This window comes from Rattus norvegicus, chromosome 9 (assembly GCF_021556685.1).
Source record: "Rattus norvegicus strain SHRSP/BbbUtx chromosome 9, alternate assembly SHRSP_T2T, whole genome shotgun sequence".
Lineage (NCBI taxonomy): Eukaryota > Metazoa > Chordata > Mammalia > Rodentia > Muridae > Rattus > Rattus norvegicus.
Window position 1 is genome coordinate 92,100,411 of NC_141542.1, and position 24,175 is coordinate 92,124,585.

Genomic DNA, 24,175 nt, shown 5'->3' on the forward strand with positions numbered 1-24,175 from the left:
TCAGGACACTCTTAGCCAGTTTATTAAGCCAGGGCTTCACCGTGGATCCAGAAGGGAGAAGGCAGTAGATCCCGTAACCCTCCTTTCTCAGCTCTCACCTTCTCCAACAACTCATCTACAGCCCAGCCCCCAGGACAAGAGCCCCGGAAGCATGGCTGGCGTTAGGCATAAACACAAGAGGCCACAGCCTGAATCAGCAGCGTCAAGGGGGCAGGGACACTGGACAAGAAAGGATGGCTCTAGGGCACCTGTCTCAGGGCTTGTCCTGAGCCCATGGGTCCAACAAAGCAAGAGACAAAGGACCAGTGGGCTGCCCTAGGGTCTGAGGCTACAGCCGGCCCTGTCCAGCGAGGCTGGCATGCAGCTCCAGGTTACTGCGGAAGAGCAGGGACAGGTGCAGGCCTTAGGTGCTGTTACCCTGTTCCTGTTCAAAGAGCAGCATGGCAAGCTGGGTGCGGGAGCCAAGGCCCTCGAGCACGCTCTGGCGACAGCGGTGATAAAGGTCCTCGCTGAGCCGAGCGCTGCATGGCTGGGCCCGGTAGCGCTGCAGCAAGGCTGGTTCCACTGCCCTCAGCACATGCAAGCTAGAGAAGCGTAGAAACAACTCATACACATCCAGGCTCTCCAGCAGCTCCTCCTCCTGCTCGGAGACTGCCACCAGCCGTCCACGGGCCGCCACATAGTCGGAGTTGTAGAAGCATGCCTCGCTGGCAGCCTGACGATCAAAGTGGCCGGTGTCACGGCCCAGTTCTGGTGGCCCAGGGCCCTGAGGTGGAGCCACAGCAGGGTGGAAGGCCTGGAAGTGCATGGGAAAGAAGGCTTGCCAGCCCGAGATGGCGTGCATGCGGCAGCGGTTCAGGAAGTCGGGTGTGAGCACTGTGTCTGGCCCGGCCAGCAGGAACAGAGTGTCCAGCGGGTGCTTCTTGGAGAGTAGATCCATGAGGCGCAGCGGAGAGGGCGCGGATGTCTGTACACTGAGCCAGGGCACTCGGGCACCAGGGAAACGCCGCTCTAGCTCGGCCACGTGGGCTTTGACGGGTGCGAAGACATCTGCGTGGGCTGCCCGCTGGGCCTGGCGTGGCTCATACAGCAGCAGCAGGGTCAAGGCTGCGGCATCGCCAGGTTCCAGTGCTGCAGTGGCAAAGGCTTCTAGGAAGCCAGATGCCAGGTCACACTCTGCTGCAGCCAGAGGCAGCAGCACAGTGACCCGAGAAGCCTCGGTGACATAGGGCACAGGCAAGATCTCCACTCGGCTCAAGGGCCGAAGGAGCTGTACCCTGTGGGTGAGGGGCCAGCGGCCACCCTGGGGCGTCAGCGCTTCCAGCTGCAAGTCTAGTGTGTACTCCATACCTCGGGCTGGATCAAAACGCCGGTAGCCATTCACCAGCTGTTGCTTCTGGAGCCGCAGTGCTGGCTGGTAACGGCGGTTGAGCTCCTCTAAGGCTGTTCCTAGGACATCAGCCACATCGGCCTGGTCGGCCCCACGCAGCGGGCAGCGGGGTGAGCCGTCAGCACAGGAGAAAGTGTGCTGTTCCGTGAAGTAGTCCCAGCGCAGAACCTCAAAGCGCGAGGCAGGGCGAGACGGCGCTGGAATGCCCACTGGCCAGGTAGAAGCCCTCTCCCCATCAGCAGCCAGTCTGCTGGTATTCTGGATCTCCCACTGGGCCGGAAAAAAAGGCCATGAGCAAGGCAGGGGATCACATAGTCAGTATACATCTGGAGGCTTTGTGAGCAGTCAGTGATACTTAGAGAGGACCTGCAGTTTACCTCAAACCTCTGCCCTGTAAACCCAAGGGCCCCACAACAGTTTCTCCACAGGTCGAGACAGTTTAAAAGTTAAAAAGGGAGCTTCCTGGTGGTTCCACAAAGGTCAAGGACCTGGCTGTGGGCCTGCTCTGTAACTTTATCACTGACTTTTTATTCCCAAGGTCTCTCAGGACCTGCTCCCCTTCATCCCTTGACTCCCCTACCCTCAAGCCCAAGCTGTACCTGCAGTTCTTGAATCTCCTGGTATGTGCGGTCCAGCTCAGCCCGGGCAAAAGCTTTGTGCAGCTGGTACATGTGCACAGGGTCATGCACAGGGTGGGCTGTCAAGGCGCTGCGGAAACGAGGGTCCCCCTCCTGCACAGGTTCCCCAGGGCTCAGTTCCAGATAGTTGTAGTGCATTCCCTGGGGAGAGGAAGGGAAGCATTCAAAATGGGAGCAATGACAGAGCTGTCTTCCCTCCATCTCTTAGCTAGCGCCTCGTCTTCTAATCCTATAATCACTTATGGACTTGGAAGTCAGAGTTCTGTGGATTTGAAGTCTATTTTACCAGCTGATGTTGTACTGGTTAGGTCTCTGTGAGTTCCTCTGTGAAAGCTGTCTCAGAGGTGTCCACAGAGCTAACTAAAATAGCTGACACTGAATATATATTATGTGCAAGGACCTCTTACTTTCTCCAATCCCTATACAGCCCTGCCTAATAATTGTTTCCATTAGCATGCATGAAGCTATGGAAGCTCAGATCTAGTAATTTACCGAGAGCTGCTGAGATTAAAAAAAAAAAAAGATTAATAGAGAAAACCTAGACCTGTCTCTCCATTACCCCATATCTCTCCTGGGGAAGTATGCAAGCTCTGACAGGAGATACTATCGGGAGGCTTATCTTCTTACCTCATGGTGACCAGTACAGCCAATGCCTGTGGCATCAAGGATGCACCGGCCCAACCACTCATCTGGGCGAGCACTGACGATGTCATTACGGCAGCTTTCCAGGTGGGGGCGCAGTTGCTGTAGTAGTGTGCGAGACAGCAACACTCCAAAGCCCCCGTGGCAGTAACGGCCTGGGGTAGTCTCTCCACCGATGAAGTCCTGGGGTCGGCCAAGATAGAGGTGGGTTGCTGAAGCAAGGCTGAGGTGGCCAGTTAGGCGGTCCAGTCCATGCGCCTCAGTGTAGGTGGCATCAGGCACTAGGAAAAACCAGTCAAAGTCATCGCCGTGTTGCTCCAGCAGGTGGCGCAGCGCCAGGTGCAGGTGTCCGATGGGCCGCTCTTCGCCCAGTGCCACCACCGCCATGCCTGATGGTGTCCGGCGGCCCCTCGCACCGGTCAGGAACACTACATGCTCCAATCGGTGTCCCAGAGTTCGGTTTACAGCCACACCCAGTGTAGGCAACGTGGCCTGTGAGGTCAGCACTGCCACTAGCAGCTTCTGCCTGATGCCCAGTTCCGTGCTGATATACCGAGTTCTGGGAAAAGACAGTTATGAACAAGATAGCATACAGCTTCGCTTGTTATTTCTTCTCTGGACCTGTTTTGCACCCACGAAGAGGATAAGAATAACTTCTCTCCCACGAGACATGATTTAAGTGAAATATTGGTCTCACAGACGGTATTGCATTTAGGAGATAGCAATTCCAATGCAGATGCAGGTAAGAGAGCTACATTAGAGAGAATTCCAGATTTTGCAACCTAGTAGTTGTGTCCCTGAGCCTATTACTTAACTTGTGCCATCTGTAAAATGGGACTGATTGCATTTAAACAGTAAAATGCTTGGCACACAGTGCATAAACTTCCTGCTGCATGAATAGGCCATCATCCCCGCCCCCAAATATGACCTACAAATGAGGTGTAGAAGCATATGGCATAGTGGTGCAGAGAATGTCTTTTGGAGAGGGGCAAACTAAGACAGTGACTCACCTTCCTAAGGTAGAAGGTAAGTTGTACAACTGGAATTCACTGTTACTTAGAAGAAATTACTTCAATTCGTGGGCAGAGACATCAATGTGATGAGTACATTCCTCCCTCTCCCATCTCATCCCAAGGTGGCCCTTCAAACCCATCTAGGAATGAAATACAGGTAAATTCCAGTTCCCTCCTTTTTCTTTCCCCCTTTTTATACACGTATCCTCCTTAACACTAATTTCTCTAATCCTAAACAGACCAGTGGGGGGGGGGGTAAGAGGGTCTTTGGAGTACTATTGGATGGAGTCGGTTTAGCTCAGCTCAGACCCGGACGGGATCCAGAAAAAGCTTCAAATTGGCCCTCGGTCTCCCTGCAAAGCAGGGTCATAGGAAGTAATCGAGGCCCAAGGACTTCCTGGCCGGCCGGCCCCTTCCTTCCGGAGCCTGACCCGGCCTCTGGCGGCCTCCTTAGCGCGCGCATCCTGGCTGGTGCCTGAGGGGTTAGGGCGGACGGAGCGGATGAGTACCTGACGGCCTTCTTGGTAGCCTGGCCTGGCTGGGCGGGATGGTAGGGCAAGACACGAGGCTCCCAGCTTTCGTCGGCCCCGGGCCTCTCGCGCTCCGCTCCGGGCTGCACCGAGTTGGGCCGGCGCGCCGCGTTGGTGTTGCCGCGCGGCGGTAGTTCAGAGTCGCCGGGTTGGGGTGGTCCGGGTCCGCAAGGCTCCTCCACCCAGGTGACGCTGAGTAAGCTCAGGGTGAAGCCCAGAGAGATGCCCACGGCCACCGGCCCCGCAGGCCGCAGCACGGACAGCAGCAGCGACGCCCGCATGGCGTCCCGACAGCGGGTCCCGGGCCCCCGCGCAGCCCCAGGCGGCTCCGAGGGGGCGGGACCGGGGAGGGGGCGGATCCGGAGGGCCCGAGCCCAGCAGGCGGGCCCGCTCCCTCCCCGCGGAGCAGAGATAGTAGCTCAAGCCCGGAACCCCCGGGTAGGTCTGTAGCCCTTAGAGCAGCACTGCGCGCCGGGGCCTCCCAGGCAGCTGCTGTCCGACGTGTCACCGAGAGGGCCCCGCCCCCAAGGTGGGGTCTCAGCCGTCAGCTACCAGAAAGGGAAGAGGGGAGGAGGTTAAAGGGGAAGGACCCCCGGAAGTGCCCCCTCCTCAGCGCCGGAGAGGCAGACGCCGGGGGCGGAGTCTCCTGTCTCCCCCTGCGTGGTTGGTGCGTCCCGGATGACGTCAAAGCAGCCCGCCCCTGCCAGGATGGTGCACCCTGAGTGACGTCAGGAGCAGAGGCCGGAGCTGTCCATCAGCACCAAAGGCCGCCGGCGGGCTCAGGGCATGGGGCCGCGCTCCGGGACAGCCCGAGCTCCTGCTCCTTTCTCTTCCCCGGGCCGGGCCCGAGTCACCGGACTGTGGGGCTGCAGTGCCAGCGGGTGTTGGAGGTGGGGCGACGACGCCGTCGCACAGAGACCCGTCTCTCCGGCCCAGCAACCCCCTTCGCACGGAGGACTTTGCCCGGACCCCAGTTAGTCGGAGCCTCTGGCGTCCAACAACCTCCGATCCTCCGGCCCTGCACACCCTCCTTTGCTCGGAAGCTCGGGTCACCTCCAGCCCAGGTAGATCTTGGACATTTCCAAATTAAGCCTCCCACAGATGGTGTTCAGGCTGCCTCTTTTTGCCAGCAGCACCCTCCCTCTCCTCGTCTAGCCCCATCTAGTCCCTCTTTTAAGTCCATCCCAGCCGCCTCTAGCCAGGCACTTGTTTCCCTTTGTCTTTGCTCCCTGTTCTAGAGACGCTTCTAGAGCTGCCTGATGTGGGCACCATTCCTTTGTCCACTGTGCCCTTGCTGAATTCCCCCACTCGCACTGTTATTCTGGTGGAGACCCACGACTGACTCTTGACCCCGATTTCCTCCCCGTCAGGTTGTCCTGGGAGGGTGACCCTCCTTCATTCCCAGCACTATGCCGGGTACTATGGAAACTCTGCGGTTTCAGTTGCTGCCCCCGGAGCCGGATGATACCTTCTGGGGTGCACCTTGTCAACAGCCTCTGGAGCGCAGGTATCAGGCACTGCCTGCCCTCGTCTGCATCATGTGCTGCTTGTTTGGAGTCGTCTACTGCTTCTTTGGTGAGATCCCCCTCATCCCTCACCTGTGGCCCTCCACTCTTTCCCTAAGGTTCCTTTTTTTGGTGTCTCCAAAATCATTTTCAGCCCATCCGACCCCCATGGCTATCTCTTTCTCTTGCTGATCTCAAACATATTTGTAGATCGTTGACTCTAGGTTCTACAGAGAACAGGTTCTGAATTAGGCTCTTTGAGTTTGAACCCGGCTCTATGTTAGTCACTGTGATCTAATGGGCATGTTAACCTGGGTCTCAGCTTTTTCACCTGGCCAAAGACAACAACATTCGTCTCATACAGACAAGAATTAGTAGGTACTCATAGAATGATGGCTATCGTGGTGAGGATATGTTTGGATCACTAGGATAAGCAGACACTAAAAAGAATGGTGATTAAACATGGTCCCTTACAACAGGGCATATTGTATGGTGGGGGTGGGACCTGGAATATTCACACTTGTGATACATATTAGAGTGGGCTGGATGGTAGTCATACACATGGAGATCGCCTACAAGGCAGATTCCCATAAGGATGGTTGTTGTCAAGGGTTGTATGGGGGAGGGCGTGGTATGCCTGTAATCCCAGCATTCAGGAAGCCAAAGCAAGGGAACGGAAGCTCAAAGCCAAAAAGGATTACATAGTTCAGTGGGGTGGGGTGGGTGAGTAGTAACTGCAGTTCAGTTGAACAGGTGTGTGTGGGTCCATTTGACAACTATCTTGGCCCAAGGCTACCTTCTCTAGAGAAAAGTATACCTTTTTCCCATTTTCACAAAGGAAACCTGTGGGCTAGTGTCAGCTTAAAGTGAATAAAGGCCCAGTGGATTCTTCAGAAAGTTATAGAACTTCACAGTGAAGAGTGTCTTCTATGAATAGGGACCCAAAGAAGGCCTTCAAGAAGATTATACATATCAGAACCAGTTTGGGCAGGGAGACTGGCATGGTTTGCCAGAAGTGTGTTAGAATAGTTGGGAATATAGGATGTGGAATATAGGATCAGTTCGTCTTTCTTGTACATTTGCAGAGTGGGCAGGAAAAATGCCCCCCACAAGGGTTTAGGACATGCAGTGGGTCTCCAAAGATCCCGCCCCCTCTGCTCTGGGTACCTCTTCCCTCTGCATGGTGCTCTGAATAGCCTCATTCCTTACCCTCAGCTCCTGTATCATCCTACCCTTCTTGGATGTCCCTACTGGAGATTCAGAGCCTTTTCTAAACTCTGTTCCTCTTGACTTCAGAACCTTCTGGGGTCTGATACACCCATTCTTGGAACCAAATCTCCCTTTTCTCTTTATCATCTTTCTCTTTGGCTCTCCCTGCCTCTCCTTGACTCCCAACTCTGACTTCTACTTTCCCCATTGTTCATGCTCTGCACCCCATTCCTCTTTCAAGTACCACTAATGGCTCCCAAGTTCCTACAACCCCCTGTTCTCCATGTAGTCCTCTTAGATTCTGCAACCTCTTAGCTCCTAGTATTCACCCACTGGTTCTATCTGATCCCTGTAACTCCAGTCAATAGATTGATCCTCCACATGGTGGCCTCTAGTGCTCCCATTTCTCTGGCCTCAGTGTTCCACTTTGTCTTTAATAATCTTAATGACACTACTCTTGTCCAGTCCCTTGACCTACAAAGACCTCCTCTCCCCAAACCAAGCTCTGTCCTCTCCATAACTTTCCAGCACTGCTTTATCTCTGAAGCCCTGTGACCACACAAGGATATGCCTTCTAAACCTATGTGACCTCAGCACTATAGATTTTTTTTTCCTGACTTACAGGTTCTTCATGTCTGAATAGTCCTCCTCGGAGGCACCGGAGACTCCATTTCTGATCCCCTTGTGACTCCAGTGATCTTTCTGGAGCTTGTGATCCTAAAGACCCTATTGCCCCATGGCCGATTTACTCAACTCCAGTGATTCTTAACTTTGACCTTCAAAGGCTTTAGATCATTAGTTCAATAATTACATGTCTTCCCAACGATTCCCAGAAAACATCTACATGATCTCCCCTGACTTCCATAGCTCCCCCTTGAGCTCTCATGACCTCCAATTCTTAGCACCCATGTCTCTGATGCCCTTGTTCATGTCCCCGACCCCTCTGACTTCTAGTCTGGTAACCTCATTTTGGCCCCTCACTGGCCCTGTTCCCCTCCAGGTTACCGCTGCTTCAAGGCTGTACTCTTCCTCACTGGGTTGCTGTTTGGCTCAGTGGTTATCTTCCTGTTGTGCTACCGAGAGCGGGTTCTGGAGACGCAGCTGAGTGCTGGGGCAAGCGCGGGCATCGCACTGGGCATTGGACTGCTCTGCGGACTGGTAGCCATGCTGGTACGCAGCGTGGGCCTCTTCCTGGTGGGGCTACTGCTCGGTCTGCTGCTCGCTGCTGCTGCCCTACTAGGCTCCGCACCCTATTACCAGCCTGGCTCCGTATGGGGCCCACTGGGGCTGCTGCTGGGAGGCGGCCTGCTCTGTGCCCTGCTCACGCTGCGCTGGCCCCGGCCACTCACCACCCTTGCCACTGCCGTGACGGGTGCTGCACTCATTGCCACCGCCGCAGACTATTTTGCCGAACTGCTACTGCTGGGGCGCTACGTGGTGGAGCGATTGCGGGCTGCCCCTGTGCCTCCCCTCTGCTGGCGGAGCTGGGCCCTGCTGGCACTCTGGCCTCTCCTTAGCCTGATGGGCGTTCTGGTGCAGTGGAGGGTGACAACCGAGAGGGACTCCCACACGGAAGGTGAGAGGACACAGGCTAGGGTGGGCATGGGAAGAAGGGGTGGAGGAAGACGGGTGGTGAAATAGAGGGGTTAGTGAGCAGAGACAGAAACTACACATGAAAAATCAGGGCCTCGATGGGTTAGAAAGTTGACTTGGACAGGGTCTAGGAAAACAGGCTTAAGTAATAATATTCATCCCAAAGAATGTGTGGAACACTGGCTCTAGGTCAAGTCCACTCTAGGCACTGGGGTAATATAGCAGAGATGAAACAGAAGCAGGGGAGAGGATGTAGCTCAGGTAGCATGCTTGCTCAACATGTGCTGGGCTTTGGCTTGATAAAGGCTACCAGAGAAGGTTAATGCTCTTATGAAGGATGTGCAATCAAGGTGATCAAGAAACAGATCATAGATCATGCAAACAGACAATAAGTTAACTTCTCTTATGCAGAGTGGTATGGAGAGAGATACAAGGGTGGTCAAGGAAGGCTGCTTGGTGCAGGTCAGTTCGTGAGGTTTGCTGAACTCTGTTACAAGCACAGTGAGACGCCCATGGAGGGCTTAGAGTAGGAGAGGAAAGAACATAGGCTAATGTTTGGGAATGTAGAATGCATTAGAGCAGCGGTCCTCAACCTTCCAGATGCTATGACCCTTTAATACAGTTCCTCATGTTGTGGTGACCCCCAACCATAAGATTAGTCTTGTTGCTACATCGTCATTGTAATTTTCTACTGTTATGAATTGTAACGTAAATATTGTTTTCTGGTAGTCTTAGGTGACGCCTGTGAATGGTTGTTCAACCACCCCAAGGGGTTGGGACCTTCAGGTTGAGAACTGCTGTGTTAGAGGGGGGAGGTGGATGGAGAAAGGAAATAGTGAAGGAGCTGTCCAGCTAAAAGATGATGGGATGGTGTCTGACCCAGGGACAGCAGCAACAGTGTGTGTGTGGGGGGGGCTGATATTAGGCATACAGGCCTTGGAGGTGTGAAATCAGGAAAGGGTGGAAGGGGGTGGTAGTAGTCGTGGGCAAGGGCCTGTGGAAGCCTAAAGCCTCTGAGGGGAAGAGAGGAAGAGGGCCCCTGTGAAGAGCTATGTGGACTTGAGTCTCTTCTGTGCCCATTCCTCTACAGTGGTCATCAGCCGGCAGCGAAGGCGAGTGCAGCTGATGAGGATCCGGCAGCAGGAAGAACGCAAGGAGAAGCGGCGGAAGAAGAGACCCCCTCGGGCTCCTCCCAGAGGTCCTCGGGCACCTCCAAGGCCTGGTCCCCCTGACCCTGCTTATAGACGCAGGCCAGTGCCCATTAAACGCTTCAATGGAGATGTTCTCTCCCCGGTGAGGCCCCAGAACCCCTCCAGCCCCAGGGTGGGAGGAATGTAGACTGACCACACAGTACTCAGTCTTCTTAGGGGACAGAACCTCTGTACCTGGGCTCTGATTCAGCTTTGGTGATAGGGACAGGTGTACCAAGTACTGGCATTAAATGGATATGGTATATGGTGGGTTTCAGGGCTGTGGGCTCAGTTTGGAGATGGCTTGAGTTAGTGCAGGCCTGGGTGGAACGTGGAGAGGTAGTTCTCCGGCAGGACTCAGACCTGTTCTTCCTTCCCCACAGAGTTACATCCAGAGCTTCCGGGACCGGCAAACTGGGAGCTCTCTGAGCTCCTTCATGGCCTCACCTACAGACACGGACTATGAGTATGGGTCCCGGGGACCACTGACAGCCTGCTCGGGACCCCCTGTACGGGTGTAGTCATGTTCCCGCTGTCTGGGCTCTCCAGTCACCAGCTCTGACATCTTCGAGACGCCTGCCAGGCCACTACTGAGGCTGCAAGGCCCTGTGGCCTTTGGCTGTCTCGCCTCCTTGGAGAGGGTTGGCCAGCCACCAGAAGGGAGGCTGCGTCTCAGGCTAGGTAGGCCTGGCCTGAGGGAGAAGTTCCCGTCCAAGCTCCCGAGGGACTCGGGGTGTGAGCCCCATTGGGATGTGCTCAGGGTTGTGTGTTGCCCATACATGTGTGTGAAGGGGTAGGCTTGGCGGGGATACTGGGACCCTTGCCTTAGATTTGACTGGCAGGGCTTCTTCAGGGCCAGCTCCGCCTCCTGTCCCCGCTGCTGGGGTCCCATGGGCCACTCTCCTGCATGTCTGTGTGGAGGAGGCCCACCCGCCTCCCCTACTGCTCTACCTTCCAACCATTCATCTAAGGGTTCTTGTTATTGTCCACGGGACTGATAGCAGCACTCCTCACCCTGGTCCCCTGACCTCTGCAAAGCCACCAGCCTGAGGGCAGTGGCAGAGGATGAGGGTGAGGGGTGCTGTTCTGGGTTGGGTTTGGGAGGGTGGAGGGAAAAGGGCTTAAATGCACGGTGCATGTCTGGTGTCTGCTATGCCACCTTAGACACCTCATGCTTCTGTCTCCTCCCGCCCTGTTTTACATCTTTTATAAATGTGCCAAACTATGCGGCCTCTGCCAGAAGTCTTCAATAACTGGTACTTTTCATCAACCAAGCTGGAAACACTGCAGCCTTGGAGCCGTGACACTGACTACAGGGGCTCCAAGCATGGTCTGCCCTCCCATGGCACACAGACAGGTGTGGGCGTGAACAGTCTTTATTGTTACCTGATACCTCTGGCTCCTCCCTCCCCACCCTGCCCAGTATAAGGGTACGATCCTTCCAAATGGTCCGAGGGCACCTGCTTGGTGTGTATCAGTCGTCACCTGTAGAGGAACGAGTGCATGTGGGACTGGGGGTGGGGAGAGTAGGGCCAAGCCAGTTTCCTCTCCTAGCAGAGTCTGGATACCCTTGGGAAGAGCTGGGTCCCAAGCTTTCAGAGCCTCTGGCAAGGATGTCTGTAGGGCCAAGAAGGTGGGAGCAGGTAGGGTGGGACGCACAACAAAATATGTGAAAGAAATGCAAAGATAGGGTAGAGAGGGTGCTTCTTACATCAAAGAGGGAAAGAATAGAGGGAACTTCCCAGGTTGCTGTGGAACCCACTGAGGTGACCAGAAGCCAGCTGGAAAGAGGACAGGAGGAGGTGAAAGACAGGTGCCAGCAGATGCTGGTGGAGAGTGGGGAAAGGAGCAACTAGTAGCAATCAGGTGTTCTGGGGAGACAAGCACGCGCCACAAGCAGAGGAAAGTGAGAAGCCCTAGTAGGAAGGGCCCTAGGAAGGTCAGGGAAGCTTCTTTTGAGACTGGGTTCTCTCTCTTCTTCAGCCTTGAGTGTGATCTCTCCCACCCCTCCCCCTTCCCCATCCGCCACCTGCATCAGAACCCACTGCCAAGAATCTTTCCCTGAGTCCTGGAAAACCCCCCATAGGTGTAGCTGGGCACTGCAGCTTCCAGGTAGCCCCTCCTGCCTGGGCAACCTGTTTCTTGTGACTCTGCCCAGTGGGATCTACTCACCCTCTACCAGCAGCTGTGTGTCAGCACTGTCCTGGCCTGCTTGGCAGCTGTATGTGCCCTGGTCCTCAGGTCGGACGTCATGGATGACTAGGCTGTGGGTGGTGCCGTGGCTACGCATCTCATACTTGCTTCCCGGGCATAATTCGACCCCCTCCCGCATCCAACACACGTGGCCCCCAGGGCGGGACACAGTCACCTCCAACACCGCCCTGCGGTCGACCAGAACCGTCTTCTCGCGAGGTGGGCGGCGGCACATCTGGAGAGGCAACGCTGCGTTTGGGGGACAGGGGCTTAATAAGGACAAGCACGGCCCCTAGAGGAGAGATGCATCTTCCCTACGACCTCCACTCCTGGCACAAGCCCTCCGATGCACCAGTCCGTTTCCCTGCATGCCCAGTTCAAAGTCTCTTCCTCTCGGTCTCCTCCTGAGGAAATGACCTGCTCTCTGTGACCTGCCCCAAGAGAGTCCCTCAAGAGGAGCGATGAAGAAGCAGCATCTCTAGGACCAGCGGCTAGTCAGTCAGTCCCAGGACGGGAGATGATACCCTTCCCTGTCGCCTTCGCCTCAGAAGCTTACCCTCCACCTCCAGCCGAGCCAAGGACTGGGCGGGTCCCGCCTGGAAGCAGACTTCTCCGGTGTCCTCGGTTCGCAGTTCGCTCAGCACCAGAATGTGTTTCTTCCCTGGGGTTGGGGATGGGGAGGTATTGAGGTCTCAGCCGCTTCCCGGGAGAATTCGAGAAGGAGAGTGGCACCCAAGCAAAGTCCCGGGGAGGTTCCGAAGTGTTTCAGCGCGCGGAATTGGAGAGAGGACGCCAAAAGGAGCTAGGCAGGACTCAGAGCTGGCGGCGGAGGAAAGTCCGGAAGACCCTAGCAGCGGGTTGGTGGGGCGGGGCCTGCTCAAGCTAGAGGCGGGGCTTATCTGAATGGGGCGGAGTCTGCCTGAACCCTGGGCAAGGTAACAAGGGGTCACAGAGGGTAGAAAGAGGCCCACACCTTCCTGTCGGATGCGAACGCGGCCTCCGGGTCTCAGCGCGCGGCCTCCGAGCTCCCAGCGTCCGGTTGTCTCGGACTCCGACACGGTGCACTCGAATGTAGCGCTGTCTCCTTCGCGGGCGCTAAGCGACCTGAGCTCACCGAGCACAGACACCTCTCGTTCTGGGGGGGGGGGGGGGGGGCGGGAGCGTGAGACGGGGGCGGGGCGGAGCCAGGACACACATCCGCCACGCCCCCTCCCTAGACGCGGGTAAAGTGTAGGGGCGCTCAAAGTAATACCCTGGCATCTCTGAGTACCCACCGCGCACGGTCAAGCGCGCAGGCCCCGAGCGAGCTGTCCCCACAGCGCAGCAGTAGGTCCCGGCGTCTGAGGAGCTGCAACGCCGCAGAAGCAGAAGGCGGCGCGTGCCGAGAGACTGGAGCCGGAGGCGCGGGCTGAGAGAGAGCGCCTGCCCATCCTAAGGGTGGGATAATAGGTCAGACCGACCCCAGTAGGATTCTGGAGGTTGCGACCCTGGAAGATGGCGCTGTCCTCTGTGGATGCCAAGCTAGCTAGAAGCGCACTAGTGGATTCCTTGTGTTCCCCAGCTAGGACTGTCCCACATCTTCCCATTTTGGTCACTTCTCTGAGAAGATGCCATCCCTTGAGGACTTTAGAACACAGAACTGGCACCAGTGGCTCAGAAAGCCCAAAGTTATGCATGGACTCACTGAGTGTGGATTTTAAAATTGGTTTTCAACATAGGCTGTACTTTTGTCTGCCCTTGAGCAACTAATTCATCTCACAGAATGTATTCCTTAGAAAGCCTGGTAACAACAAGGTGTACCTTCACAGGGTGTTGTAAGGATTAAAAAGGATTAAATGTGACATCAATCTCAGCCCAGTGCCAGTCTCACAGGTCCAGTGAGTGTTAGTTTCTTGCTCGAATTATTGTTATGCCGATAGGTGTGCACTAGGCCCATGCGCTGACCTTCTCCCATATTACGTCAGCCAAAGTCTGGGAAAGCTCGCACTCGAACGTGGCTGTGTCACCTTCAGTCACTTCTAGGTCCTGTGGCCCCTGCACAATAGTCACTGGGACCTCTGAGAGTGGGTAGGGAGAAATGCCAAGGAGCAGGGTGAGGAATGAGAATCCGACTTGTACAAGACACAGACACAGTGGGTCAGTGGCAGACACATGCAGGTGGTCCATGGAGGCTACTACTGAGTGGACAGTGTTTGAGGTCAGGAAATTTGAGAGGTGCTGTAGAGTAGGGGACATAGGAGGGCCAGAGAGCCAATGGGTTAGGGGTCACATTCTGAGGTCGTCAGCAGGGGACACACTGGGGCTGGAGGGCAATGGCAGAGGTGGAAGAAGAAATGGCAAAAGAATCACTCACAAACACGGGCAGCAGTGACCACATGGCTGGAGTGGACAGCTGAAGACACTGGGCTGGGGGGGGCATAAAATGCTCCACAGGGCACTGAGGGTCCCTAGAGCTGAGGCTAATGGGGAGATCATTAGGGCTAAAACATGGGGGCCACGGACAGAATTAGTACTAGAGCTTTCTCTGGTGGCTCATCAGAGGGAGTATTACAGGAGGCACACATAGGTGGCCAAGAAAGTCACTGAGTCATGGTAAGTAGCCAGTGGGGACATGTCCAGGTAGGCAAACAAAAGGGACCATACAGATATGGTAGCACCAGATGCAGGGCTACAGACAACAGGAGCAGCTGTACTCAAGCAAGGTGGTCACTGTGGCCCACACAGATCCAAAGAGTCCAGGGATTCCCCATTCTGTCAGGGCAGTCAGTAGGAGGCACATGGTTAGGTCAGTAGTCACACACAAGGATTTAGTAGGCAGGGGCGCAGAGGCCACACCTCTCACTGTGAGCCGAGCGGCACATCGAAGGGTATCCGCAGTGAAGGAGATACAGCCCGAGTCAGCCAGACCCAGGCCGCTTAGCACCAAGCAGTGAGTGCGGCCTTCTGAATGAATGTGGCACTTGGGCCCTGGGTGTAGCCGCACTCCACCCTGGGCCCATTCTCCGGTCACACCCTCCTGGGACAGCTCCAGCTGGAAGGTGGCACTGCCCCCCTCATGGACGGTCACATCCTCCAGAGGCCGAAGTTCCCTCAGCTGCCGAGCTAGTGTGGGAGATGAGAGAAGGAGAATGCCAGTTCTGACCCTGGGCAGAGTGCAGGGGCTCACTCACTCCCAGCATGCTCTGCACCACCCCCAGCACTCCACCAAAGGCCTTGGCTGTACAGTTCGGACTGGATGGGAGGGAGGGAGGAAAGGACAGACACAATTGGCTAGATTTGGTCAGGGGAGAGGTGTACTGTGGTTAGGAGAAGGAAAAAAAAGCATGGGATTGTTAGAGTTTGAGGGTTGAGGAGTCTCGGTGTGGAGCGCTGTGGGGGTATGGGGGTTAAATACAGAGAGTCTTTTTTTTTTCTTTTTTTCCGGAGCTGGGGACCAAACCCAGGGCCTTGCGCTTGCTAGGCAAGTGCTCTACCGCTGAGCTAAATCCCCAACTCCACAGAGAGTCTTTCTAGAGTATAACATTTATGTTGCTAGCAGAGCCATCTGGGAAGTTGGGAGTGAAAAGCAAAGTCCATTTGGACTTCTGAGGTAATTAGAAAACAGTAGAAAAAGAGGTTTTTGATTTGAGCAGGAGCCTTCTGGCTCTAACCCCAGGTTGGGAGGGCCAGGGCAGGCTTTCCTCAGTAGAAAGGAGCACTTTGGTGGTGGTGGTGGGTCTCGGGGACTCTGGGCCAGCCAAGTAAATGATGAATTAGGAGAAGACTGGGCACTCACGCCTCACACTGAGCCTGGCCAGAGTGCGATCGTGGTGGCTCTCGCAGCCGTAGGTACCCTGGTCGGTAAGCAGGACGCCATGGATAGAGAGACGGTGGACATGGCCATCCTGGGCCGTGGTCAGGCGAGAGTCCAGGGGAAGAGGTTCCCCACCTCGTAGCCAGCGGACAGCTCCAGGTGTACCTACTCGGCCTGTCTCCACCTCAAGGTACACATCCTGGCCTTCCTCCGCCCGCACATCCTGCAGCCGCCGCAGGAAGAGCAGCTCTGTCTCTGGAAGGGAAGACAAGAGATCATGGAGCCGGATATTGAAGCCTATCTCACTTCTAGGCCACGGTCGTCAGGGGGTTACAGGGAACAGAGCATTTTATGCTCGGTCGCACTAAACCTCGAACATGGAGCCTGGCACTTGTGTCAGTGGCTCCAGCTCGTGCCGTCACGGTCCCTGCGTCTTTGAGTTGGCAGCCTCGGATGATCAAAGTGCGGCTTGAACCACTGTGGACCATTTCCAGCTGTGGCCCTGGAGTGACAATGGCTCCATTGCGTAGCCAGGTGACCTCGGCATCTGGTGGCGAAACTTCACACTGGAATGTGGCGTCATCACCCTCGTGGACTGTCAGGGGCGTCAGTTCCGAGACCAGCTTCACTGGAGGGGGCTCTGGAAGGAGGGGTGAGGCAGGGAACTGGATACCTCTTTCTCCCTTTGTCCTTCTCCACCCTTCCTCAGGACTCAAGCTCTCATTCTCCCACCAATTACTACACCTTGAGTGAGGCTCTGCTGTGTGCTGGTTGTGGGGATTCTCCCAAAGACCAGGAGGCCAATTCCTGGCCACACTCAGTAAGTTCCATGAAATCCCAGCCTAGCTCCCCTTCCCAACCCTCTAGTATCAATACATCATTTATTATGGGCCCTGTTCCAGCATCTAGTAGTCATAGCAACCTATCTGCCATCCCATTTCAGAGCTGGGGCTCAGAGGAATAAAACGGCTATGCAAATGTCACACAATTCCCAGAGAACTGAGTCTGAGTTGCAAGTTGACTCTACAGGTCTTTTTCTTATCCACTGGGCCATACATCCTGCCATGCTAGGGTGCTGGAAAAAGGAATTTGCCCTATTACAGTGACAATCACAAACGCATTGGTGGGAGCCATAGAGAGCAGTGAGGTGTAGGAGATGAAAAGGGCCCAGAGGACGGGAGGTGGTCTTTGTGGGTGCAAGAGAACAATGGGTGTCAGGGGTGCACTGTTACCTTCCACACTGACGATGAAGATGCGACTGTCCTGGGATGCGTCACACAGGTATTCCCCAGCATCCCCTCTCCGTGCCCCCCGCACCCGCAGCACCTGCCTCTCCCCGGCTTGTTCCAGCTGCACCCGCCCCTGGCTTGCCAGGCGCTCCCCGTCCTTGTACCAGCGCACAGGGCCCCCTGGCCTGGAGAGGTGCACCACCAGCTCTAGGTCCCCGCCTGGGGTGCTTCGAACCCTCGTCTGGGCTGCCTCGGGGGCCACTACCCGCACCGGGGGCTCTGTGGGGTCAGAGCTAGGGGTCACTGGGAGGGCAATGAGAAGGACAGGGAGACAGGCTGGGGAAACGGGGCAAGGGAAAGATATGATGTCTTAGGAAGTGGGGGAGCCCTGGATATGGGGACTACGAAGGCTTTCTGCCCAGGCTGTACTCACCAGCCACCTGGACATTGAAGCTGAGGCTTGGGGCCCCAGGGGCTGTCCCAGACTGGCAGGTGTAGACACCTGTGTGAGCTAGGTCTGCAGCCTGGATGCAGAGGATTCGGCGAGGACCCTCAGCTCGAAGCTCTAGTCCTTCACCCTGCTTCACAGGGTTCCCATTATGGCTCCAGGACACGTGTGCGCTTGCTCGGGACAGCTCACAGCTCAGCATCACTGGCTCCCCAGGAACCACGCAGAGCGGGTTTGGGACTGCCTCTGGAGCCAGAAACTGCACTGGAAGCTCTGTACGAGGAAAGGGGGTCGTAAGCCCAAGCCAGCCCCTTCCTCCCCACCCCAGGCTGGCCCAGCACACCCACCAGCCAGGCTGACGTTGAAGGTGACAGCCTCATCTCGGGTCTCACATACATACTCCCCGGCATCCTCAGGCTGGGCGTGGGGCAGGGTGAGAGTGCGGGCGGGCCCCTCCGCACCCAGCTGCAGTGCATCTGACACTTCTACCTCTAGCCCATCCTTGTACCAGCGCACCTGAGACCCAGCCGGGGCCACTTCACAGCGTAGCTCCACGTGTCCTGGAGCCCCAAACTGCAAATCCAGGGATCGGGCCACTGGGTGCACAATTCTCTCTGGTGGAGCTGGTGGGTGGGCAGAAAAGGGCATACGGTTTTGACTGATGCCCTCTCCCTACCTCTCCAATACACTTTATGGTAAAGACCTGAGGGGCTTCTATGAAAAAAAGGACTTGTAGACAGACTTATACCCAAATTTATCCATTCACCTCTCCTTAGATCCACCACCCCCAAAAAGCTTTTGGTACCTCCAAAAATGTTTGGTGACCCCCAAAAAACTACTTACCCAAAAATTTTGGTACCCCCCAAAAAGATCCATCCACACTTCCTTCCTTTCTATGCTTTGCCTCTGACAGCTACTGCTCCTCCATAAACCATCCATTTTTCCTTTTTTCTTTTTTTAATTTTTAAAAATTTAAAAAATTTTTTATTTTTTTTAAATTTTTTTTGCCTCACTACCACTTCCCAACATGAGTTCCACGAACACTGAAACTTGTAGCTCACTGGTTCACTTTGTACCTCAGCGTCTAGGATGGTGCCAAGCATACGCTAGTTGTTAGATAAGCATTTGCTGAATGAATGAATGAATGAATGAATGAATGAATGAATGATCCTAACTGCTAGGCTCCCTCTCACCAGGCCTGTGGACACTGTCCCGGGTTGAACTGAGTTCTCTGATGACTAAGACTGAGGAGTCTGGTAGGCAGAGGCATGGGGGAAGGGAAACGGGGGGAGTAGGGAGAGTAGATGTAAGTCCTATAGCACCCCGTCTCTTTACCTCCCTGGAGGTGTCTGCGGAAACTACCCACCTGTGACAGTGACAGTGAAGAAGGCTGAATCATCCCCAGCATCACACACAAACTCGCCCCCGTCCTCCGGCTGGGCCGCAGGCAACACCAGGCGGCGACGAGGCCCATCACTCTGGAGCACCAGGGCCTCCGTCTCCTCCACCTCTAGCCCGTCCTTGTACCATCGTACAGGAGCGTCCACTCGGGACAGCTCACATGTGAGCACCACACATTCCAGACTCACAGCATGTAAGGTCACCTCATCCTGGGGGTATATGATCCGCACAGGGGGCTCTGCAGAACACGGCAAGCACAACTGTCAACTAGCATGACCGCGCAGAGCATGGGGCCCCTGCTGGCCCGTGTTAATAACGGCCCTGCATTCTGAGTAATAAGTAACAGTAAGTTCCTGGTCTGTCCCTGAAATCCTCAAGACCAGTCATCTACAGAACCCAGAATCTTCTGGACTTTCCTCATTTGGTAGATACCTTCAGGTCCTGCCTCTGCCTCTTATAACTACTCCCATTGACATTTTTGCTGTCTAATATATTTACCCTCAGCAAGATATACTAAAAGATACAGTCAAGTCTCACAGAGATACAGATATACTAGCCCTGCCAGATAATTAAAGAATAATTAAGTATGCATCAGTTAAACTCAGTTTTAGTGAAATAAATTTTAACTGCCAAACTTCTGATCTCACTACATAGCCCCGACTGGTCTGAAACTTACTATGTAGACCAGGATAGTCTGGAAAACACAGAGAATCACCTGCCTCTATCTCCTGAGGGTTGGGATTAAAGGTGTAAACCATCATAGCGGACGACTATTGAACTTTTAAGAAGCCTTTTGGTTATGAGGGCTTGGGGGCTTTCAAAACTGTGCAGGGGTGGAACCAGGATCTGTAAAAAACAAACACTTCCTAATGCTCCAGTCGTGGTTCTGAGCACTGTTGAGCCTCACACTGATGTCTGGAGGAAAGCACTATGCTGTCTCCATTTTCCAGATGAAAGAACTGAGTCATGAAATGATTAAGCAATGGATTGCCCTTAAGGTCCGGGACAGCTACAGCTCCTGGAGCAGGAGAGGGAGCATTCTGTCCTAGGCAGGCTTCCTGCTGCAGGTGGGGGAGAGGGGGTATCCAAGCCTCCTAAGCAACTAGGGACTGAATCCTTGTATACCAAAGTTGTTAAGACCTGTCTAAAGTTTCCCAGGGATGCTACACTGTTTCAGGGAGCTTGTACTCAGGGGCAGATCACTCTTCCACAGAAAAGGAGCTAAGTCAGTATTATTAGACCCTCAGCAAGCCCAAGCTTGCCTGTCCATAATACCACCCCCTCTTGCTCTCCTACAAATAGTTTCCAGAAGACTAGCGTACACCTGGCCCCCTTGTGGTCAGGCAAGGGAACTGCTGGCTTTCCTGCCTAAGATTTTTCAGTTCTTGGCCAAACCCGGCCAAACCCAGCCACACAGTACACTTGAGCTCAGAAACAGCCATGTCTTGTGGAGACAAGACGGCGTTTTTTTTTCAAAATGTCTGATCCAGTCATGACAAGGCCAGAGGATTACAGAAGGCAGCTTCTTCTGTATGGAATGACTGTGGAAGAGGTTGGGGCAGTGAGATGGGGGAAAGATATAACTACAGAAGCCATTGGGTGTGGTGGGACTTGATCCACTCAGGCCTGGAGGTGAGGTGGCATTTGTGTGAACTTTACAGTGACAGCCTATGGTGCTTTGGTTGTGGTTGTGATGTCTGGTCAGGGCTGGGAACTAGAGAAGGAGTCTTGTTGCAATTGTGGACTCCATCTGGGGTATAGTGAGTGGAAATCCCTAAGCAGCTCATCCTGGGCATGGCTCCTTGGGCAAGTCAGGAAAGAAGGCAAGAGGACTGTGAAGAATAGGGTAGCTGTCCTTGTGCTACCACTGTGGTTCTTCTGTGATGTCCGGAAGTGCCTAAATGCCCCCTCCTCTACCATGCACACTGGGAATGGGGCTGTGAGCTATAATCCTGAGGACTCTGGCATAAACCAGCGACATTTCTAGCTGTCCTCTACTTCTCCATACCTAGAATATTCCCTTAACTCAACTTAGTTCCATTACAAGCAGATAAACATCTTCATTTCCCTGACTAGGAGAGTGGCCAGCAGCCCAGGGATTCCTGCACTGTCCTTGACAGCCTACACTCTGACATGTGTCTGGCTTTCTTACTAGGCTGTGCTCTTTGAGGAGGAAATACATGTCTGCTCATATGTTGCTGAATACATGGAGCCCAGCCCATATTAGTCACTCTGAAAGGCCTCCTCCCAGGTCCTCCCTGCCTGTCTGTTCTGTGGAGCCCTCAACCCTAAGTGAACTTATTTATCATGAGGTTTCTTGGAATGTTTATTGGTGCATTTATTGGTTTAACACGGGGGTTGCAAACTGCGAGGGCCAAGAAGGTTAAGTCAATGGCTAAAGAAGTCTGGGGAGAGGCAGGAGGAATGGCAGGGAGGGTGGAACAGAGAAATGGGGGCCCCATACTATGGGGCAGCTGCTACTCAGTGCCAGCTGTTCGTCGCCACGGTGGGAGACGAGACCAGAACCGCTGGGTCTTCGGCTTTTTCAAGAGGACGCATAACTCCGGGTTGTTATTTGGACTGTCCTGACTTTGGTATGACTCTGCAGGCCAAACAAAACACATCTGTGGGCTGCACAGAGTCGGAGTCCAAGGGTCTCCCCATTCGTGACCCCTGCTTAGCAACTGCCTCCTCAGCTAGTCTGGCAGCTAACTGACCAGCAGCCCAGACACCTGGCCTACGTGGGGTTCAGTCAGTGAGCCTGGTGGGACAAAGCTAGACCTGGCTTTGTTGACACCAGAGAAGGACTCGTTGATTCCAATTGGGATCCAGGCTCTTTCCATCAGGGTCCCTGGTGCATGCACCCTCAACCCACACTTCCCTCCCTGACACCAGCAAGCTCGCATGTGGAGAAACATTCACTCAACACCCCTCGGGCTCAGGGTTGTCCTCTGGTGACTCTGGGGGCTGGGGTGGGCCCACACCTGTGACGGTGATGGTGAAGGAAGCTGACTCATCATGGATTTCACACAGGTACTCGCCAGAGTCCTCAAGCTGGACAGAGGGCAGCACCAGGCGCCGGATGGTATCCTCCTTCTCCAGGAGCAGTGCTGGGCTCTCCAATACCTCCTCCCCATCTTTGGTCCAGCGCACCTCAGCCCAGGGCCGGCACAGCTCACAGGTCAGCACCACACGTTCTAGGCGTACAGCTGCCACATACACTTTGCCATTGGGGTACACAATCCATGAAGAGACATCTGAAGGACAGAGACATCTGGTCCTAGGCAAGAGGGGACAGGACTGGGGTGTCCTGCTACCCTTCCTAATCCAGGCCCCTCTCCTATGCTTTGAAAGTCAGCCACGTGTTGAAGAAATCATTCTCTAGGCAGTCACTCACAGCTAGTGCTACATAAGTCCCCGAGAGTAGCCATCATTGACATAATTTCCAGAGTACACACAAGCTTGTGTGGAAGCTGTGTAATGGGGAGTGTGGCATCAACATTAACTGTAGAATGTTTACAGTCTCTAGGGTAGGACAAGGACAGAATGAAACATGGGGGACCTAGAGAGATGGCTCAGCGGTTAAAAGCACTGACTGCTCTTCTAGAGGTCCTGAGTTCAATTCCCAGCAACCACATTTTGGCTCACAACCATCTGTAATGGGATCCGATGCCCTCTTCTGGTGTGTGTGAAGACAGCCACAGTGTAATCATATACATAAAATAAATAATTAAAAACAAAAGTACTGTGAGAAGGGGGCTGGGTCTCAAATGGACTGGGATACCATATAGGCTTCTGAGACTTTTTGACCCCTTCCACACCTAGTCCATGGCTCTGTAACAGAACTACTGTCCCCAGGAACCCTCTTAGCAGGGGGTCTCCTGGAAGATGTAAAAGGTAGGGCTCCCTGTTGATGAGTAGCAGGACTCATGTGTTCAGGACTCAATAACACAGGGAGGCTAGAGGGGGCAGCAAGAGTGACAACACGCAGGAGCACGTGGGATAGCTGCTCTCACCTGTGATGGTAACTGTGAAGTAGGCCCGTTCGTCTCCCACCACACACTGAAACTCGCCCCCGTCAGAGGGCTGAGCTGCAGGAAGCACCAGGCGGTGACGGGGCCCTTCCTTTTCTAATACGATGACGGCACTCTCCTCCACCTCCTGCCCATCCTTGTACCAGTGCACAGCTGCGTCCTCTCGGTCCACCTCACAGGTCAGCATGACACTCTCGGAAGTGATGGCATGGACAAACACATGTTCTTGGGGGTCCACGATGTGCACTGGGGGATCTTGATGGGGAACAGAGAGGGATCATAAGTACCCCTTACACAGGAGACTCGAGGGCAGCAGGAGGTCACTGGCAGTAGGGAGGGATGGGTAATTAAAGCCATGCCACGCAGGAGTTTGGCGGCATGAGATCCTGTTGTCATGGAAGATGAAATAGATCCCCAAAGGTAGCTGAGTGGGAACACAGAGGGTAGGAGGCACCCAGGGGTCACACAGTGGCAGCCAACATTGACACAGGCAGAATGGAGATCGGAACCACAAGGCACCTGGCTGGGTTTACTGTTCAAGGACAGGGCAGAAAGGACAGGCCTGGAGGATGACTCAGTCAGGATGAAGCAACCACTCCTCTGGGCAGTGGTATGCTTAAGGCCCAGATGTTAAGGGCTTGCAGGCCAAGCTGGTACCATCATGGTGCCATGGAGTGGCTTGATGGGAAAACCTTAGGTCACAGGGTTTCTTGAGTTGAAGCAGGATTTCAACTCAAAGGGATCAGTAGCGCCTATGCTGACTGCCTTGAGAGTCAGCGACTCACACAGCTGGGGCTGGCCTCAAATCCGCATGTGTCACCCAGCTGAGTGAATGACTGTCATTACTTTTTTTTTCTTTTTTTCAGAGCTGGGGACCGAACCCAGGGCCTTGCGCTCGCTAGGCAAGCACTCTACTGCTGAGCTAAATCCCCAACCCCAATGACTGTCATTATTGTCAGCTGTCTAGAGAGACGATCCCTCAGGCTCAGTCCCGAATGTTTCCGCTTTGGACGGCCCAGGAGACCTGGGAACATGCATTTTTAACAGACTTCTAGTGTACTCCTGTCTTATGGGAACCCCTGGACCAATATACTTAACACTCCCGCCTACTACAACCACCATAAGTAGCAAGAAAAAGCCAGGCCACCATCTATGTTGGCTGCCTGATAACAAGGAAGTCACAATACTTCTTTGGGCCTCAATGTCTTTACCTGTGGACTGGAGATTATGTGTTATTGAGATATGAAAACCAAACAAAATAGCATACGTGCAAATTACCTAGCATAACTCTAGCTCCAGAGCAGGGTCTCAATAAATGCCAGCCCCGCCCCTTTTCCTCCCTCAATTGCATTAGGCCCCCTCATGGA

The 24,175-nt window shown here is 54.5% G+C and overlaps 3 protein-coding genes across 21 annotated transcripts in view; 1 reads left to right on the plus strand and 2 right to left on the minus strand.

Moving 5' to 3' along the window:
• On the minus strand, nucleotides 1–4,719 carry Chpf (chondroitin polymerizing factor). Of its 2 annotated transcripts, none has more exons than XM_087566335.1 (4): nucleotides 4,193–4,719; nucleotides 2,656–2,951; nucleotides 1,990–2,169; nucleotides 1–1,660 (listed from the first exon to the last, which is right to left on the minus strand). In XM_087566335.1, the coding sequence occupies exons 3-4, from the start codon at nucleotides 2,164–2,166 to the stop codon at nucleotides 404–406; spliced, it is 1,434 nt and encodes a 477-aa protein (XP_087422461.1). In that variant the 5' UTR covers nucleotides 2,167–2,169; nucleotides 2,656–2,951; nucleotides 4,193–4,719; the 3' UTR covers nucleotides 1–403.
• On the plus strand, nucleotides 3,526–10,952 carry Tmem198 (transmembrane protein 198). Of its 5 annotated transcripts, XM_087564341.1 has the most exons (7): nucleotides 3,526–3,696; nucleotides 3,806–3,840; nucleotides 5,150–5,277; nucleotides 5,584–5,788; nucleotides 7,928–8,503; nucleotides 9,611–9,813; nucleotides 10,094–10,935. In XM_087564341.1, exons 4-7 carry the CDS (start codon nucleotides 5,623–5,625, stop codon nucleotides 10,229–10,231), a joined length of 1,083 nt encoding a protein of 360 aa, XP_087420467.1. In that variant the 5' UTR covers nucleotides 3,526–3,696; nucleotides 3,806–3,840; nucleotides 5,150–5,277; nucleotides 5,584–5,622; the 3' UTR covers nucleotides 10,232–10,935.
• The window catches only part of Obsl1 (obscurin like cytoskeletal adaptor 1), a 26,039-nt gene continuing 6,536 nt past the window's right edge, over nucleotides 4,673–24,175 (minus strand). Inside the window, exons 7-21 of one of the 14 annotated variants that reach the window (XM_087566756.1) lie at nucleotides 22,791–23,063; nucleotides 21,759–22,031; nucleotides 18,740–19,012; nucleotides 17,721–17,996; nucleotides 17,359–17,646; nucleotides 16,929–17,204; nucleotides 16,067–16,336; nucleotides 15,679–15,951; nucleotides 14,739–15,005; nucleotides 13,848–13,960; nucleotides 13,178–13,334; nucleotides 12,877–13,038; nucleotides 12,460–12,564; nucleotides 11,883–12,152; nucleotides 4,673–4,761 (exon numbers count right to left, since the gene is read on the minus strand). In XM_087566756.1, the coding sequence (XP_087422882.1) occupies nucleotides 4,751–4,761; nucleotides 11,883–12,152; nucleotides 12,460–12,564; nucleotides 12,877–13,038; nucleotides 13,178–13,334; nucleotides 13,848–13,960; nucleotides 14,739–15,005; nucleotides 15,679–15,951; nucleotides 16,067–16,336; nucleotides 16,929–17,204; nucleotides 17,359–17,646; nucleotides 17,721–17,996; nucleotides 18,740–19,012; nucleotides 21,759–22,031; nucleotides 22,791–23,063 (3,287 nt within the window). In that variant the 3' untranslated portion in view covers nucleotides 4,673–4,750. 14 annotated transcript variants of the gene reach the window in all.

Bases quoted from the DNA above. Each gene is read 5' to 3' on its own strand.
- Chpf (XM_087566335.1), bottom strand. From the start codon at position 2,166: ATGCACTACAACTATCTGGAACTGAGCCCTGGGGAACCTGTGCAGGAG. The intron at 1,661-1,989 runs GTACAGCTTGGG...TTTCCGGCCCAG, and splicing joins AGGAGATTCAAGAACTGCAG to TGGGAGATCCAGAATACCAG.
- Tmem198 (XM_087564341.1), top strand. From the start codon at position 5,623: ATGCCGGGTACTATGGAAACTCTGCGGTTTCAGTTGCTGCCCCCGGAG. The intron at 5,789-7,927 runs GTGAGATCCCCC...GTTCCCCTCCAG, and splicing joins AGTCGTCTACTGCTTCTTTG to GTTACCGCTGCTTCAAGGCT. The intron at 9,814-10,093 runs GTGAGGCCCCAG...CCTTCCCCACAG, and splicing joins ATGGAGATGTTCTCTCCCCG to AGTTACATCCAGAGCTTCCG.